Raw genomic sequence first — 15,735 nt, 5'->3', positions numbered from 1 at the left:
GTTAAATCAGCAATGATAAAATGGGCTCAGGACATTGGTTATAATATTATGTCTGATGACTGGGAAAGGTTATGGACCACCGGTATGAAGTTTACTGCATGTAATGCTTTGAAAGAAAACATTATGAAAATGGTATACAGGTGGTACATGACCCCGGTTAAGCTAGCTAAGATTTACCATTTGTCCGATAACAAATGTTGGAAATGTAAGGAAGCTGAGGGAACATTCTTTCACCTCTGGTGGACCTGCCCAAGACTGAAGGCCTTCTGGGAAATGATCTATAATGAGTTAAAAAAGGTGTTTAAGTACACTTTTCCCAAGAAACCAGAGGCCTTCCTTCTGGGCATTGTCGGCCAGAAGGTGTCTAAAAAGGATAGAACTTTTTTTATGTACGCTACAACAGCAGCAAGAATTCTTATCGCTAAGCATTGGAAGACCCAAGATTTGCCCACACTGGAGGACTGGCACACGCAACTGATGAACTACATGGAATTAGCCGAGATGACTGCAAGGATTCGAGACTTGGGAGAAGAAGCAATGGAGGAGGACTGGAAAAAATTTAAAGACTATTTGCAAAAGTATTATAAGTTATATGAAACATAAGATGTCGTGTGATTGGGAATCTAGCCCCAGTAACAAAACTTAATTATTTATGAAATTTGACAAGATTTATGAAAGAATCAAGGTTTAAATGGGTAAAAAAGATATTATGGTATATTGCTCAGAGTATATATTGATCAAGAGATTTAAATTTAAACTGTAATTGAAAATAGAAAGAAACATATGAAATAAGGATATAATTTGCTGATAAATTTATTGTTAAGAAATGCATTCTGCGAGGGATGGGGGAAGTCCAATGGAAATTTGAAATGAGTTATCGAAATGGTCGTGTTTTTCTTTTTCCTTTTTTTCTGGTCTTTTTTTTTTTCTTCTTACTTTTTTGATCTCTTTGTTATTTCTGTAAAAAATGTAATAAAAATTATTATAAAAAAAAAAAAGAGAAGCAAAGCAGCTAGTAAGCTTGATCTTTATTGATCTGTTGCAACAAGGTGCTCCCCTCACTTGCAGGAGAGAGGAGGGACCCATAAAAATGCCATGCAAGGCCTTATAAAGACTTTTGAAATTGCCCCCCTGTAGATCAAGACTACCCCCAGAAACATCATACATACATCACAGAAGGGGTGTAAGCTAAGACCACCCCTCAGATACATCACACCTACGTCACAGAAAAGGCGGTCTACAACAGAAATTTGAATGTTGTTTTTCTCCTGTTGTTATTTATCTCCTGTCTGGCAGGTTACTTGATTGGATTGCCTGGGTAGCCTGGCCAGTCCTTTGTAATGATAAATACTTAGTTCCTGGGCCAGGTCACAGGCTCACACCCTATTCAAACACAGACATACCCTTAAGACAGGATTTGTGAAGGAAAAGACAATGGGGAGGCTTTTCCACTTTGACCTTGCAGAGAAAACATTTGCTCAGTTTAGGAATCATAATGGCTTCAGTTCGGTCTTCCTGTGCTGATCTATGTACGTGCGGTTATTAACATTACCATATATCTAAGACCTCAAAATTGCTATCACAGTGTGTAGGGTAGAGGCCATCACTCCTTGTCCCACGTTTGGCCCCTGGCACGCCTGAAATGCTCCAGAATGAAGCCCCTGAGAATTTCTGCCCATCTGTGTTGACAAAACCAAGCTAGATGTTCTTCATTAATGGAGCCAATCTTGTAGGCCATGGGTGGGAAAGCAGCGACCCTCTAGATCAGAGCACAGCCAGAGGGGTGCATGCTCTGGTTATCTCCCGCTTGGACTACTGCCATGCGCTCTACGTGCGGCTACCTTTGAAGGGGACCCAGAAACTACAACTAATCCAGAATGTGGCAGCTAGACTGGGAGCAGCTGCCGAGACCATATAGTCCTGAAAGACCTACATTGGCTCCCAGGACGTTTCTGAACACAATTCAGTGTGTTGGTGCTGACCTTGAAAGCCCTAAATGGCCCAGTAGACCTGAAGGAGCATCTCCACCCCCATCGTCCAGCCCGGACACCGGGGTCCAGCTCCGAGGGCCTTCTGGCGGTTCCCTCCTGGTGAGAAGTGAAGTTACAGGGAACCAGGCAGAGGGCCTTCTTGGTTGTGGCGCCCGACCTGTGGAACGCCCTCCCGTCAGATGTCAAGGAAATAAACAACTATCTAACTTTTAGAAGACATCTGAAGGCAGCCCTGTTTAGGAATGAACTCTGGTGGGGGGAGCGCGCGCAGAGAAATGTCTCCTAGGATCAAGACCCTACCAGAGAGAATAACTGATCCTTTCTATTTCACAGGCTCGGGGCGAAGGATCCGGAGAATCGAAATCCCTGTGGTTTAAAGGCGGGTGAGTTGCCGTCTCTGAATGCTGTCTCAAATTCAAAATGCCTTTCGATGGGTCTCAGGTGGATGTGATTGATTGATTGATTGATTGATCCCGAATTCTCTTATCTCCATCTCTGACCTCAGATTCCCTTCCTTTCTTAACGCTTAAATTGGCTCACCTTCTTAATTGGGTGACTGGTGCCCGCTACCTTAATTTCCCATAGCCACCTCCAAATGCATGGACATATTTGCAAATCTGTTTGTTGTTGTTGTTGTTTAAAAATCTGATTTTAATATTCCATTTTAATGCTTTTGGAATCCGCCCTTCCCAGAAAAGGGCAGGTAAGAGAAAAACGATGAATGATGGTTGCAATGGTTATAACAAATAAAGGTAATAACTGTTAATGGTTTGATATATAATTAGGATGCTTAATCATGATCAATGCTGATAACTCTTGATATTTGCTAATGAGCGAAGTTAGCAGATGGGCATTTGATGTGCATTGGTGTTTTGAGTCTGTTAAGCACTCAGCAATTCTCCTCTCCCCCTCCCCTTTCCTTCTCTCTTCCCTCCCCTCTCTTCTCTTATCTTCTCCTCCCCTCCCTCCCCCTTTCCTCCCCTCCCCTCCGCTCTCCCCTCCTCCCCTCCCTCCCCTTTCCTCCCCTTCTCTCTCCCCTCCCCTTTCCTTCTCTCTTCCCTCCCCTCTCTTCTTCTCCTCCTCTTCCTCCCCTCCCCTCCTCACTCCCCTCCCCTTTTCTCCCCTTCCCCTTCCCTCTCCCCTCCCTTCCCCTTCCCTTCTCTCTTCCCTCCCCTCTTCTCTCTTCTCCTCCCCCTTCCTCCACTCCTCTCCCCTTCCTCCCCTCCCCTCCCTTCTCTCTCCTTTCCTCACTATCCTCTCTCTCTCTCTCTCTTTCTCTCTCTCCCCTACCCAATATTCCCTTTCTCCTCTCGTCCTGTGCTGACTGTTTCTGTCTTTTTTCCAGACCCGGCGGCGGGCTCATCATAATTGATAGCATGCCTGATATTCGCAAAAGGAAACCCATCCCCCTAGTTAGCGATTTGGTGAGGTTTCTCTTAATGTTTTTTTCCTCCCATTTCCATTTCTCTCTCTTTCTCTTTCTCTTTCTCCTTCTCTCTCTCTCTGGCAGCTGCTAGCTTCACCTTCTCTGGAAACGCCGCTGGAATTCTGCCGTGTTCCACTCTGGAGCCAGGATAAAGGAGTGGCAAAGTTATACCTTGCAGACAGTTCTTTTAATTGAGCCACATTCCAGGCCAGAACCAACAACTCTCTTCTCAACCAGGGTTAACACTTGGGTTGCGCTGACCTTTCTGTAGCCCAAGTCCTGGGGTAACTTAGTGGCCAGGAAACGCCTGGGTTCAAATCTTCTCACAACCACAGACTTGGCAAACAGTTGACCAAGAGGCTCCAACTCAGGAGTTTTGGGGAAGTCCAGAAACAATTGTGTCCGCCCGTCCCCCTAACAAAAACCCATCTCCACCATTTTATTAACATCAAGTTATCAGATTAGGAGTTGATCTGCCCTTCAGTTGCATCTAGCAGTATACTAAGAAAGTCCCAGCAGTAAGTCGCTAATTTTCTGATTAAATCCAAAGTAGATCCCCTCGCAGAGAAGTGTTTATTTGTTCCCCTTCTTCTTCTCCTCCTCCTCCTCCTCCTCCTCCTTCTTCTTCTTCTTCTTCCTCCTCTTCTTCCTCCTCCTCCTCTTCTTCCCCTTTTTCTTCCCCTTCTTCCTCCTCTTCCTCTTCCTCTTCCTCCTCCTCTTCTGCTTCTTCTTCCAAAACAGGGTTTTAGCAGTGACTCCATAAGTGGCTAAGGAGGCCAATTCTGGATCCACAAGTCCTTCCACAGTGGGGACACAGGTTTCCGGGCGGGAGTTGATCCCGGTGAGGGTTTGCCAAGCGTGCCTTCCTCTTAGCACGTTTCTCCCTTTGCGTCCTGAGTTCGAGCGTCTCCAAAGCCCACGACATCTTTGGTCAAGGCTGTTGGGGACACGAGAGAGAGACATTGCACACTTTTGTAAATCAACAAAATGTTTAATAAAAAAACAGAAAAAAGAAAAAATCGGAACTGTCTCACAGGTTGAAGGCTTTGCCCTCCATTATCTCGGCTCTTCGGCGGCACACACCTCGCTGAGTTCGCCTTCGCTTCGCTAATACAGCTCATTCTTGTTTCTGTTTCCACCCCCTCTCTTCCCCCTTTCTTCTCTGGGACGTTTTTTGGGCTGCTTCCGTCCCCCAGGGGAGCGGCGGTCAAGTTTCTGCGCTGCATAGACAGCATGCCTGACATTAGGCCTGGATGCAAATCTCTCCCACTAGTCATCAGCGACCTGGTGAGGAACGAGGTGGTTAAAGCGAGAGCATCGTATGAGTTCCCCCGTCACCCGCATCCGGCAAGCTCTCTTGGAAGCTCCACCAATTTGGCGCAAGCCTGGTCTGGGGAGATTTGGGGTTCCCGTGTTGGCTGGGGGACACACGTGCACATGCCTGTTTGTGTATGCGTGTATACACATGCACACACAGAGAGAAGCATAAAGAGAAGTATTACGTAGGGGAGATCGCTTGCAGAATGCCTGTACATTTGGTCATGGAATCCTACTCAGTATTGATCCAGAGTAATGTGCCTTGGTTCTCAAACTTAATCCATTCCAGAAGTCCGTTCGATGTTTGAAAACCAAGCGCGGCTTCCGATTGGCTGTGGGAGCTTGCTACGCTCAGTCGGAAGCCGACGTTTGGCTTCCGAAAAAACGTTCACAAACCGGAACACTTATTTCCGGGGTTGCAGCGTTCGGAAGCCAATTTGTTCGACAACTAAGCCATTTGAGAATCAAGGTTCCACCGTATCGTTAAGCAGAGTAAAAACTTGAACACATTGCAGGATTTCTTCCAGAGTAGACCAGAGGCAATTGTATTTCATCCAGCAGCGCTTTACCGCTGCTGAAAGCAAATGAGCATAATGGTCACAAATCCAATATATTCAGGGTTGGTGCTGTCCATAAGAAATCCAGTTGCAGCAGACTTTAACTTAAAATAAGTTGTAATAAGTCTAAACCTTAACACTAAGCATTTGTGGGAATGTTCAGGGTGGCAGGAGAGGATATATTGTTTATTCATATCCTTCCTAACTTGCGCTAGCAAGTTCCTTCGCTTAGCAGAGTTTACATTCCCCTTTTACAGGCACAGCAGATAGCTTGATGCAGGCTCGTTTAAGCCGCTTAATATTGGATTCCTGGTAAGTCTCCTTATCTCCCCCTTAAAAAGAATAGACACGACACAATCTTGTGTAAAGCATATAAAAGAAGTTTACTCACACATTCAGTTCACAGATGGATCCCTGAAGGCAGACTTAGTTACAAATATGTGCATGTGGATCTACCCAATATGGGGGAATACATTCCCCTTTTACATGCACAGCAGATGGCTGGTTGCAGGCTCGTGTGAGCCTCTCACTATTGTACAATTCAGCCTGTCTCCGATTGAATTGTACGCTCCTGGCAAGTTCCCTTGAATGCCTCTTAAAATAATAAATGCACCACAATCTTATTCAAAGTCAATAAAAGAAGTTTACTCACATCAGTTCACTGTTGGATTCCTGAAGGCAGGCTTAGTTACAAAGATGTACATGTGGATTACCCCATATGGGGGAATAATCTCAGTGCTTCTGCTAGCTGAGAGCTAGCAGAGCAGTCCTAGCTAAAAGCTGGTCAAACGAAGAAGGAAGTCAAAAAGAGAGAGAGAGCTGCGTGACTCGTCCTTTTGTTACCTGGACAGGTGAGGTCACACCCACCTTCTGTCACATGCAAAAGGAAGGATTGCTCCAGCCCGGAGGAACAGGAAGTTTCGACTGGCTGGACCAGACATTCCCTCGCATGTCTTCTCTAGCATTACAAGGAATGTTGTACTTGACTGCTCCCAGTGGATTACATCCCACACAGCATTGACCACACCTAACGGACAGCCTGGGGACGGGGGAACAGAGACTCTGGAGATCTCCCCTCCAAGTTGCCAGGCTTGCCAAAACAGTGAGCTTACAAGAGGCTTCGGGATCGGTTGTCTTGTATTTTCATACGGCGCCGTCGCTTTAACAGAAGCCGCACGGAACCCTTGTCCAATGAGGAACATCAGCCTGTCTTCCTTTGTCTGAATTTCCTCCTTTTTCTTCCCTTCCAACACATGCCCTGGCGCTCCCAACCCTTCCCAAGGGATAGCCCTCCGTCGTTGTGTAAATAAAGGCGCCCCCTTTCCAATGCTGCGGTTGGCACTGTCTACTTCAAACCTTACCTGTGCATGCTTGCCTTTGTTGACAACTCCATGGGGGCTCGCAGGAACCATAGCTCAGTCTCAGAGCACCGGTTTTTTGCATGCTAAGGTCCCATGTTCAATGCGCTGCTTCTTCTGTTAAAGACCTGGCAGCAGTCCGCATGGACCGGAGGTGGCCAAAATCATGCCCTCTGTGTGTTTCTGCATTGGCTCCCAGTACGTTTCTGAGCACAATTCAAAGTGTTGGTGCTGACCTTTAAAGCCCTAAACGGCCTTGGTCCAGTATATCTGAAGAAGTGTCTCCACCCCCATTGTTCTGCCCGGACACTGAGGTCCAGCACCGAAGGCCTTTTGGCGGTTCCCTCATTGCGAGAAGCCAAGTTACAGGGAACCAGACAGAGGGCCTTCTCGGTGGTGGCGCCCTCCCTGTGGAACGCCCTCCCACCAGATGTCAAAGAGAACAACAACTATCAGACAACTTTTAGAAGACATCTGAAGGCAGCCCTGTTTAGGGAAGCTTTTAGTGTTTGATATATTGCAGTATTTTGATATTTTTTGGGAAGCCGCCCAGAGTGGCTGGGGAAGCCCGGCCAGATGGGTGGGGTATAGATAATAAATTATTATTAATTTTTATTATATCTCGGTGCCTTCATTCATTTTATTTTAAATAAACCGCAATCCCCTTGGTCATCGCAAAATGAATCCTTGCTGGGCACAGCTTTGCCATGGCCAAAAATTCCAACATTTCGTGCTCTCTTGCCCAGCTCCTGTGCTTAACCTCTCTTCGCTTTCTCGCTCCCTTCTCGCAACGTCTAGCTTTGACTATCCTCCCTATCTCTGTCTGCCTTTCCCCGCCGCGAGTTTTCCTACTGGTTGCCACTGTTTATTTTGTGTCTTTCCTCCTGTGTAAACCCTGACTGCTGAAGTTGGAAAAGCTGATGCCTCTGTTTTGCATGTGAAGGGGTTTTTCAAGGCGGGTAGGGGCTGCGGTTTGTGCCCATTTTTCCAAACCATCGCCTGAAAAATCTGGTACGTGTGAAGACATTGCCTGTGCGGTTGAGGGGGGAAGAGATCAAGCAAGAGGTGACTTGTGGGTGGTTAACAAAAGAGACCCAAAATATCACATTCGTACTTAGTTTTTCTATGGGACGCGGGTGGCGCTGTGGGTTAAACCACAGAGCCTAGGGCTTGCCGATCAGAAGGTCAGCGGTTCGAATCCCCGCAACGGGGTGAGCTCCCGTTGCTCGGTCCCTGCTCCTGCCCACCTAGCAGTTCGAAAGCACGTCAAAGTGCAAGTAGATAAATAGGTACCGCTCCGGCGGGAAGGTAAACGGCATTTCCGTGCGCTGCTCTGGTTCGACAGAAGCGGCTCAGTCCTGCTGGCCACATGACCCGGAAGCTGTACGCCGGCTCCCTCGGCCAGTAAAGCGAGATGAGTGCCGCAACCCCAGAGTCGGCCACGACCGGACCTAATGGCCAGGGGTCCCTTTACCTTTACCTTATTTAGTTTTTCTAGCCTCATTGAAAAGGAATAGGGTCCAATTCCACGTGAGCAGTTGACTGCCACCCTGATTTACAAGAGGGGTGGAGAACCTTGCGGGTCATAGACTGAACCCAGACACCCAGACCTATAGATCTGGCCCCCAGGCAGCACCCCCTTTTGCCAGACCACCCCAAGTCACTGACTTTGGCACGGCTGCGATCTAGCCTACTGGGCAAAGGTAAGAGTCACGCCTTTGGGACGGCCTACTTTGGCCACTGGCCACGCCCCTTTCCCCGTGGCCCCGCCCACTGCTGGCATGCGGCCCCGGAAGTTAACCCATGAGGGAAAGTGGCCCCTGCAGGCTGAAGATGGTGATCCAGCCTTGATTTAGAATAACAAAGGCCGCAACATGTTTAGGTAGTGGGTCTGCTGGTCCTGTGGGTTACCCAGGAGGCGAGGTCCAAGCCCGGTCCGTGGTCAAAGGAGCAACGTGGAGGCAGTCCATAGTAGCTGGAGCAAGCAAGCAGGGAGCCAGGGCGGGTCAGGAACTCTGGCAGAAGAGCAGGACAGGTTTCAGGCAGGAACTAGCAACCAACAATGTTGTTCCCGCAACCTGGGACTGGGGCTGGCTGGCTTTTATCTGCCCCGAGGCATAGGGCAGCCCCGATCCTCTGGTGACTCGCCTCTCCTGGCCTGGAGGTGAGCACTCTTCCTGCGGGAACTTAGTTCCCTCCGCCTCTCTGCCCTGAGCCTCTGCAGCTCAGGAGAGGCTGGAGGGTGACCGGACCCAGAGGCAACCTTAGCTTCCCCTGACGGGGCTGAGAGTGGAGCACCTGCAGGCAATGGGTCCTCCATCACCTCAGGAGCCAGAGCAGGCTCACCTGCGGACCCAGCACAGGTGAGGACCCTTCAGGCTCAGGCCCCAGCCCCAGCTCAGCTGGTTCTGGAGGCGGGGGCTCCTGTGCAGGCTGGGACCCCTCAGGTTCAGCCTCCGAGTCCGAATCCCAGGCCATCACAGTGGGTGACAGGGAATTCTGCTGCTTACGAATGAAGAATGAAATTCAAGCTTGGAAGCTTGGTCTTTTATGTATAAATATATATATATATACCTGGTTGTCTGAGTCCTCCTAACAACATCTCATTTCTTCCTCTGTTGCTCAACCGTTGACCAACACGCCTTTGCAGGCTATGGTGAGTCTTTGTCTCCTTATTTATTTCTCTTTCTTGCTCAGGGCTCGCAAATCTTTCTCCCAACTAAGAACGGTGATGGGCAAACTCCCCAACACCACTCGACTGTAAATTGTTTTGACGTTGATGAGTTTATGAATCACTTCTGGAGTCAGGGGAAAGCTCCAATAGTTCCTTCCCAGCTTGTTACATTGGTGCCAGCAGACATGATTTCACGGCCACGTGGGGAATGTAGTTTCAGCCATGCTGGAGGGCCACACATGCTTCCTAATCACGCCCCCCATCGCATGCCTAGGTGAAGACCCCTTGAATGCAGGAAACAGTCTACAGTGGTGCCTCGCAAGACGAAAAGAATCCGTTCTGTGATTCTCTTCGTCTAGCGGGTTTTTTGTCTTGCGAAGCAAGCCCATTGAAGGATTAGCGGATTAGCGCCTTTTAGCGGCTTATCTGCTGATCGGATCAGCTGATAAGCGGCTTAGCGGCTTAGAAAAAGGGGTGGGAGGGGAAAAAACCAGCAGGAACTCGCAAGACATTGTCGTCTTGCGAAGCAAGCCCATAGGAAATTCGTTTTGCGAAGCACCTCCAAAACGGAAAACCCTTTCGTCTAGCGGGTTTTCCGTCTTGCGAGGCATTCGTCTTGCGGGGCACCACTGTACCTTAACTTCTGTTGTTGTCGTTTTCCTGCACTGCATTCTTGACATGCTTCTCCTTTTTTGCTTCCTTCCAACAGTCCTTGGTCCAGTCCAGGAAAGCTGGTATCACATCAGCACTTGCATCAAGCACTTTAAACAACGAAGAGCTAGTAAGTGTCCCAGTTCCTCCTTTTTTATATATATATTTGCTCTTGGGTGGTTCTTTTTTGTTAGGAGAACTTCTCCTGGTGAAGGAATGGGTTTCTGTGCAGTCAGTCTGAAACGAGACCCAAAATCCACATTTTTCCTCCTCCAAGGGAGCATTTCTAAAATGCATCAACTTGAGCAGAGATGCCCAGATCCAACAGCTCTTCAGGATCACCGGCAGTTTGGAGATCTACAGTTTGGAGGGGTGTCTTTCTCCCCCTCTGGGGAGACCTCGATCTCCTCAGTTTGCTTAGGACTGAACCCTAACAGGACACTGCTGGCTGATCTGTTTAGCAGAGTCTCCCGAAGGCTTGGCAAGCCAAGTCAGAACTCTGGACAGCTCCCAGTAAATCCTTCTGGCTGAGCTACAACAGACGTTGTCTAAGCAAAGGACTAGAGTCCACTGAAGGCTTAGAAAGGGCTAACAGAGATTCCTCTAGTATTGCCTCTCTCAAAGCTTGTCTGATCAGGTAACTTGTGATGGGGTACACTATATATATGGAGAGAGAGAGAGAAAGAGAGAGAGAGAGAGAGAGATTTTCAAGTTTATACATTTCAATTATTTTACAGTCATTTTAACATTTCAAAACTTGACTTCCTCCCCCCTCTTTCTGCAGTTCCTTAGATTTATTTTCAATATTTTCTGCATATTCTAAACTAACTTAATTTATTCATTTATTCATCTACTTTAAATATATACTCTTACGAAACTGAAGGTTATTACAACGAACCTGCCAATGTTCTTATCTGTATACAGTTTGTTTGTAAAGACAGTCATATCTTGGTTCTCGAACAGAATGCGTTCCGGGAGTCCGTTCGATTCCCGGAACCGTTTGAAAACCAAGGTGAGGCTTCCGATTGGCTGCAGGAGCAGCCAATCGGAAGCTACGCCGGACGTTCGGCTTCCAAAAATCGTTCAAAAACCAGAATACTCACTTCTGGGTTTTGATTGTCCAGGAGCCAATTTGTTCGGGAGCCAAGGCGTTTGAGATCCAAGGTACAACTGCATTCACTTAAACCATTTCCGTTCTTTTATAAAAAGTTGAGAGAGAGTGTCAGTCATGTTCAGATCCCAATCGTGTATTTTTCGTTGTCTCCCTCCAGAAAAACCATGTTTACAAGAAGACCCTCCAAGCCTTAATCTACCCCATCTCTTGCACAACCCCCCACAACTTCGAGGTGTGGACCGCCACAACGCCCACCTACTGTTATGAGTGCGAGGGTCTGCTCTGGGGCATTGCGCGCCAAGGCATGCGGTGTACAGAATGCGGAGTCAAGTGCCACGAGAAGTGTCAAGACCTGCTCAACGCCGACTGCTTGCAAAGTGAGAAGGGGGTGCCTTGTTCTCTTGGGTTTGTCCTGGGGTCGGAGGCTGTAGAGTTCTGTCTGAACTGAGAGCAATAAAATACACAGCTTACGTTTCCAAAATCTGCAGCTTCTCACCATTGATAGTCGCAAAGCATTTTGCACCGCAGTTAACAAAGGCAATCTGCCAATAAAAATAATACAATGTCTTTTTTATTACCATCATTTTATTATTATTATTATTATTATTATTATTATTATTATTATTATTATTATTATTACTAAAAGATCATAATGAGAGTCTCCTAGATTAGGCCAATGGTGTATCTAGATGGGTGGCGCTGTGGTCTAAACCACAGAGCCTCTTGGGCTTGTCGGTCAGAAGGTTGGCAGTTCGAATCCCCATGACGGGGTGAGCTCCCGTTGCTCGGTCCCTGCTCCTGCCAACCTAGCAGTTCAAAAGCACATCAAGGTAGAAGTAGATAAATAGGTACCGCTCTGGCGGGAAGGTAAACAGCATTTCCGTGCGCTGCTCTGGTTCGCCAGAAGCGGCTCAGTCCTGCTGGCCACATGACCCGGAAGCTGTATGCTGGCTCCCTCGGCCAGTAAAGCGAGATGAGCGCCGCAACCCCAGAGTCGGTCACGACTGGACCTAATGGTCGGGGTCCCTTTACCTTTACCTTTAGTCCTAACTTAGAGTAGGTTCCGTAATGCGTGGAATAATCAGAATGCATTGCAGTGACCCATCCACGGCAAATCTCTCTCTCTCTCTGTCCAGGGGCGGCTGAGAAAAGTTCCAAGCACGGGGCTGAGGACCGCACGCAGAATATTATCATGGTGCTGAAAGATCGTATGAAGATCCGGGAGCGCAATAAGCCCGAGATCTTTGAGCTGATCCAGGAGATCTTTGCCGTCTCCAAGACCACTCACACCCAGCAGATGAAAGCTGTGAAGCAGAGCGTTCTGGATGGGACCTCAAAGTGGTCAGCCAAGATCAGTATCACAGGTACGTCAAGCCGGTGGCCGTTTATACAGACAGGCATGTAGATATGCGCAAACACAGAGAGCCAGATGAGCATAGAGAAATCTTCTTCTTTGGTGATCCCTTGTAGCCCAGTAATATAATAATAATAATAATAATTTTTTATTTATACCCCGCTTGGACCACTGCAATGAGCTTTATGTGGGGCTACCTTTGAAGGTGACCTGGAAACTGCAATTAATCCAGAATGCGGCAGCTAGACTGGGGACTGGGAGTGGAGACCACATAACACCGGTCCTGAGAGATCTGCATTGGCCCCCAGTACGTTTCCGAGCACAATTCAAAGTGTTGGTGCTGACCTTAAAAGCCCTAAACGGCCTCGGTCCTGTATACCTGAAGGAGCGTCTCCACCCCCATCGTTCTACCTGGACACTGAGGTCCAGCTCCGAGGGCCTTCTGGCTGTTCCATCATTGCGAGAAGTGAGGTTACAGGGAACAAGACAGATGGCCTTCTCGGTGGTGGCGCCCACCCTGTGGAACACTCTCCCTTCAGATGTGAAGGAAATAAGCAGCTATCTTATCTTTAAAAGACATCTGAAGGCAGCCCTGTTCAGGGAAGTTTTTAATATTTAATGCTATACTGTTTTTAACACTTGATTGGGAGCTGCCCAGAGTGGCTGGGGAAACTCAGCCAGATGGGCGGGGTATAAATAATAAATTATTATTGTTGTTTCCACCCTCATTTTTCTCTCTTTGTGTTTTGTGACTGTTTTTTGGGGGGTCGCCCCCGGCCATGGGTGCGCATGAAACCCATCAAAACGGCACTCGGCTGTGCATGGGATCGCTCGGCCAGTGGTTTGCGCGCAAGGGCTGCAGGCGAAGGACAAGACCGGGTCCAGCGATCCGTACGTCACCGTCCAGGTCGGGAAGACGAAAAAGAGGACCAAAACCATCTATGGCAACCTGAACCCGATCTGGGAGGAGAACTTCCACTTGTGAGTTGATATCCCGGGGTCCTCATCTCTGTTATTGTTGTTGTGTAGTCATTTAGTCGTGTCCGCCTCTTTGTGACCCCCTGGACCAGAGCACGCCAGGCCCTCCTGTCTTCCACTGCCTCCCGCAGTTTGGTCAGACTCAGGCTGGTAGCTTCGAGAACACTGTCCAACCATCTCGTCCTCTGTCGTCCCCTTCTCCTTGTGCCCTCCATCTTTCCCAGCATCAGGTCTTTTCCAGGGAGTCTTCTCTTCTCCTGAGGTGGCCAAAGCCTTGGAGCCTCAGCTTCAGGATCTGTCCTTCCAGTGAGCACTCAGGGCTGATTTCCTTAAGAATGGAGAGGTTGGATCTTCTTGCAGTCCATGGGACTCTCAAGAGTCTCCTCCATCACCAGAATTCAAAAGCATCAATTCTTCAGCGATCAGCCTTCTTTACGGTCCAGCTCTCACTTCCATACATCACTACCGGGAAAACCATGGCTTTAACTAGATGGACCTTTGTTGGCAAAGGTCTCGTCTCTAGCATATATCAAATCTGGGGTTCCCAAATTGCAGTCCGTAGACTGCCGGCGGGTCCACGGGCTTCATTCAAGGAGCCCATGCTTACAGTTCAAATTAATTGGGCTTCTACAGCATGCAGGATGTGATGCAATATAAGAAATAAAAGAAGCAACAGAAAATGCAATGAAGATCCAGACAGCATCTAGCTGGTCCACTGAGACTGTCAGCAATTTTCAAAAGGTCTATCAGTCAGTGGAAGTTTGGGGACCGCTCAGTTAGATGCAGCAAGAGATGAACCTTTCACCCAGTGTGGCAAAGTGGTTAGAGCGTCAGACTAGGACCTGGAGGTAAAAGGTAAAGGGACACCTGACCATTAGGTCCAGTCGTGGCCGACTCTGGGGTTGCGGCGCTCATCTCGCTTTACTGGCCGAGGGAGCCGGCGTACAGCTTCCGGGTCATGTGGCCAGCAGGACTAAGCCGCTTCTGTCGAACCAGAGCAGCGCACGGAAACGCCGTTTACCTTCCCGCCGGAGCGGTACCTATTTATCTACTTGCACTTTGACGTGCTTTTGAACTGCTAGGTGGGCAGGAGCAGGGACCGAGCAACGGGAGCTCACCCCGTCATTGCGGGGATTCGAACCGCCGACCTTCTGATCGGCAAGTCCTAGGTTCTGTGGTTTAACCCACAGACTTGGCCACAAAGCTCCCTGGGCAGTCATGGGGCAGGCACTGTCCTTTAGCCTGACTTACCTCGCAGGATTATTGTGGGGGGGGGAGTAAAGCCACAGAGGGGTGGGGAAGAACCACACACCCCACCGTGATCTCCCCAGAGAATAAGTTTTCCGGGGGGAACTCCGGGAACCGTAGCCCTGCGAGCTGAAGATCTCAAACAGCTCTCGTTCGTGACATTGCCTTCTTCTCCCGCAACAACAGTGAATGCCATAACTCCTCCGATCGAATCAAGGTGCGTGTCTGGGACGAAGACGACGACATCAAGTCTAGGGTGAAGCAGCGCTTTAAGAGGGAATCCGACGACTTCCTGGGCCAGACGATCATCGAGGTGCGGACGTTGAGCGGGGAGATGGACGTCTGGTACAATTTGGGTAAGCGATTGTGAAGGTGGCAGGGGCAATCCCCTGAACTGTTGAGTCCCAAGACCCTGGGGGTATTGTACTCCTACAGCCAGCGGACTACAGACTGCGTGTGATCGAGATCACAAGTCACTGTGTTCATTATCCCATAATCTTTGCTTTAACGTCTTTAGGGCGCCTTCATAACCCAGCGTTGTTAAGGCAGCAGAGAGCATTGTTGGCTGCCCACTCTCCACCTTAGAGCAGATTTATGCCACAAGGTGCCATAGGAAGGCACTGGACATAGTAAAAGATCCATCGCATCCTGGTCACTGTCTCTTCGAGCTCTTTGCCGTCGGGACGGAGATACAGGACGATGAAGACAAGAACGAGCCGTCTTAAGAACAGCTTCTTCTCCAGAGCGATCTCAGCCCTGAATGGGAAGACCGGACTTTGAAAGTCATCTAATCTCCCTTGTATTGTTTAATTAGTGTTTTTATGGAGCAGTCAAGTAATTTCGTTGTCCCCGAAGGGGGCAATGACAATAAAGATATTTTAAAAAATTAATAGAGTTGGGGGGGGTGACAGACCAATAGAGGTGGCTTTTTTAGCCATGGTTTTCTGCCATTTGCTGACAAATTCCTCATTGGTCAGGTGTTGGTACAAACCCTTTCCTAGATCAAACCCTGAAATCCTGAGCCCATGTTTTAGGGCAGCCCACCACGCTTTAGTTGAAATTGGGCA

At 48.5% G+C, this 15,735-nt stretch overlaps 1 protein-coding gene across 2 annotated transcripts in view; it reads left to right on the top strand.

The window, feature by feature from the left end:
- The window catches only part of LOC309522745 (protein unc-13 homolog A), a 106,091-nt gene that overhangs the window by 38,410 nt on the left and 51,946 nt on the right, over positions 1–15,735 (top strand). Inside the window, exons 13-19 of one of the 2 annotated variants that reach the window (XM_082206269.1) lie at positions 2,325–2,374; positions 3,337–3,415; positions 10,033–10,104; positions 11,246–11,465; positions 12,225–12,452; positions 13,282–13,423; positions 14,855–15,024. In XM_082206269.1, the coding sequence (XP_082062395.1) occupies positions 2,325–2,374; positions 3,337–3,415; positions 10,033–10,104; positions 11,246–11,465; positions 12,225–12,452; positions 13,282–13,423; positions 14,855–15,024 (961 nt within the window). Of the gene's footprint in view, positions 1–2,324; positions 2,375–3,336; positions 3,416–9,285; positions 9,306–10,032; positions 10,105–11,245; positions 11,466–12,224; positions 12,453–13,281; positions 13,424–14,854; positions 15,025–15,735 lie in introns of those variants that run through there. The other variant, XM_082206268.1, reaches the window with a different exon arrangement.

This window comes from Podarcis vaucheri (assembly GCF_965113315.1).
Source record: "Podarcis vaucheri genome assembly, chromosome: 18".
Taxonomy (NCBI): Eukaryota; Metazoa; Chordata; class Lepidosauria; order Squamata; family Lacertidae; genus Podarcis; species Podarcis vaucheri.
This window is presented reverse-complemented; position numbering and strand designations above follow the sequence as displayed.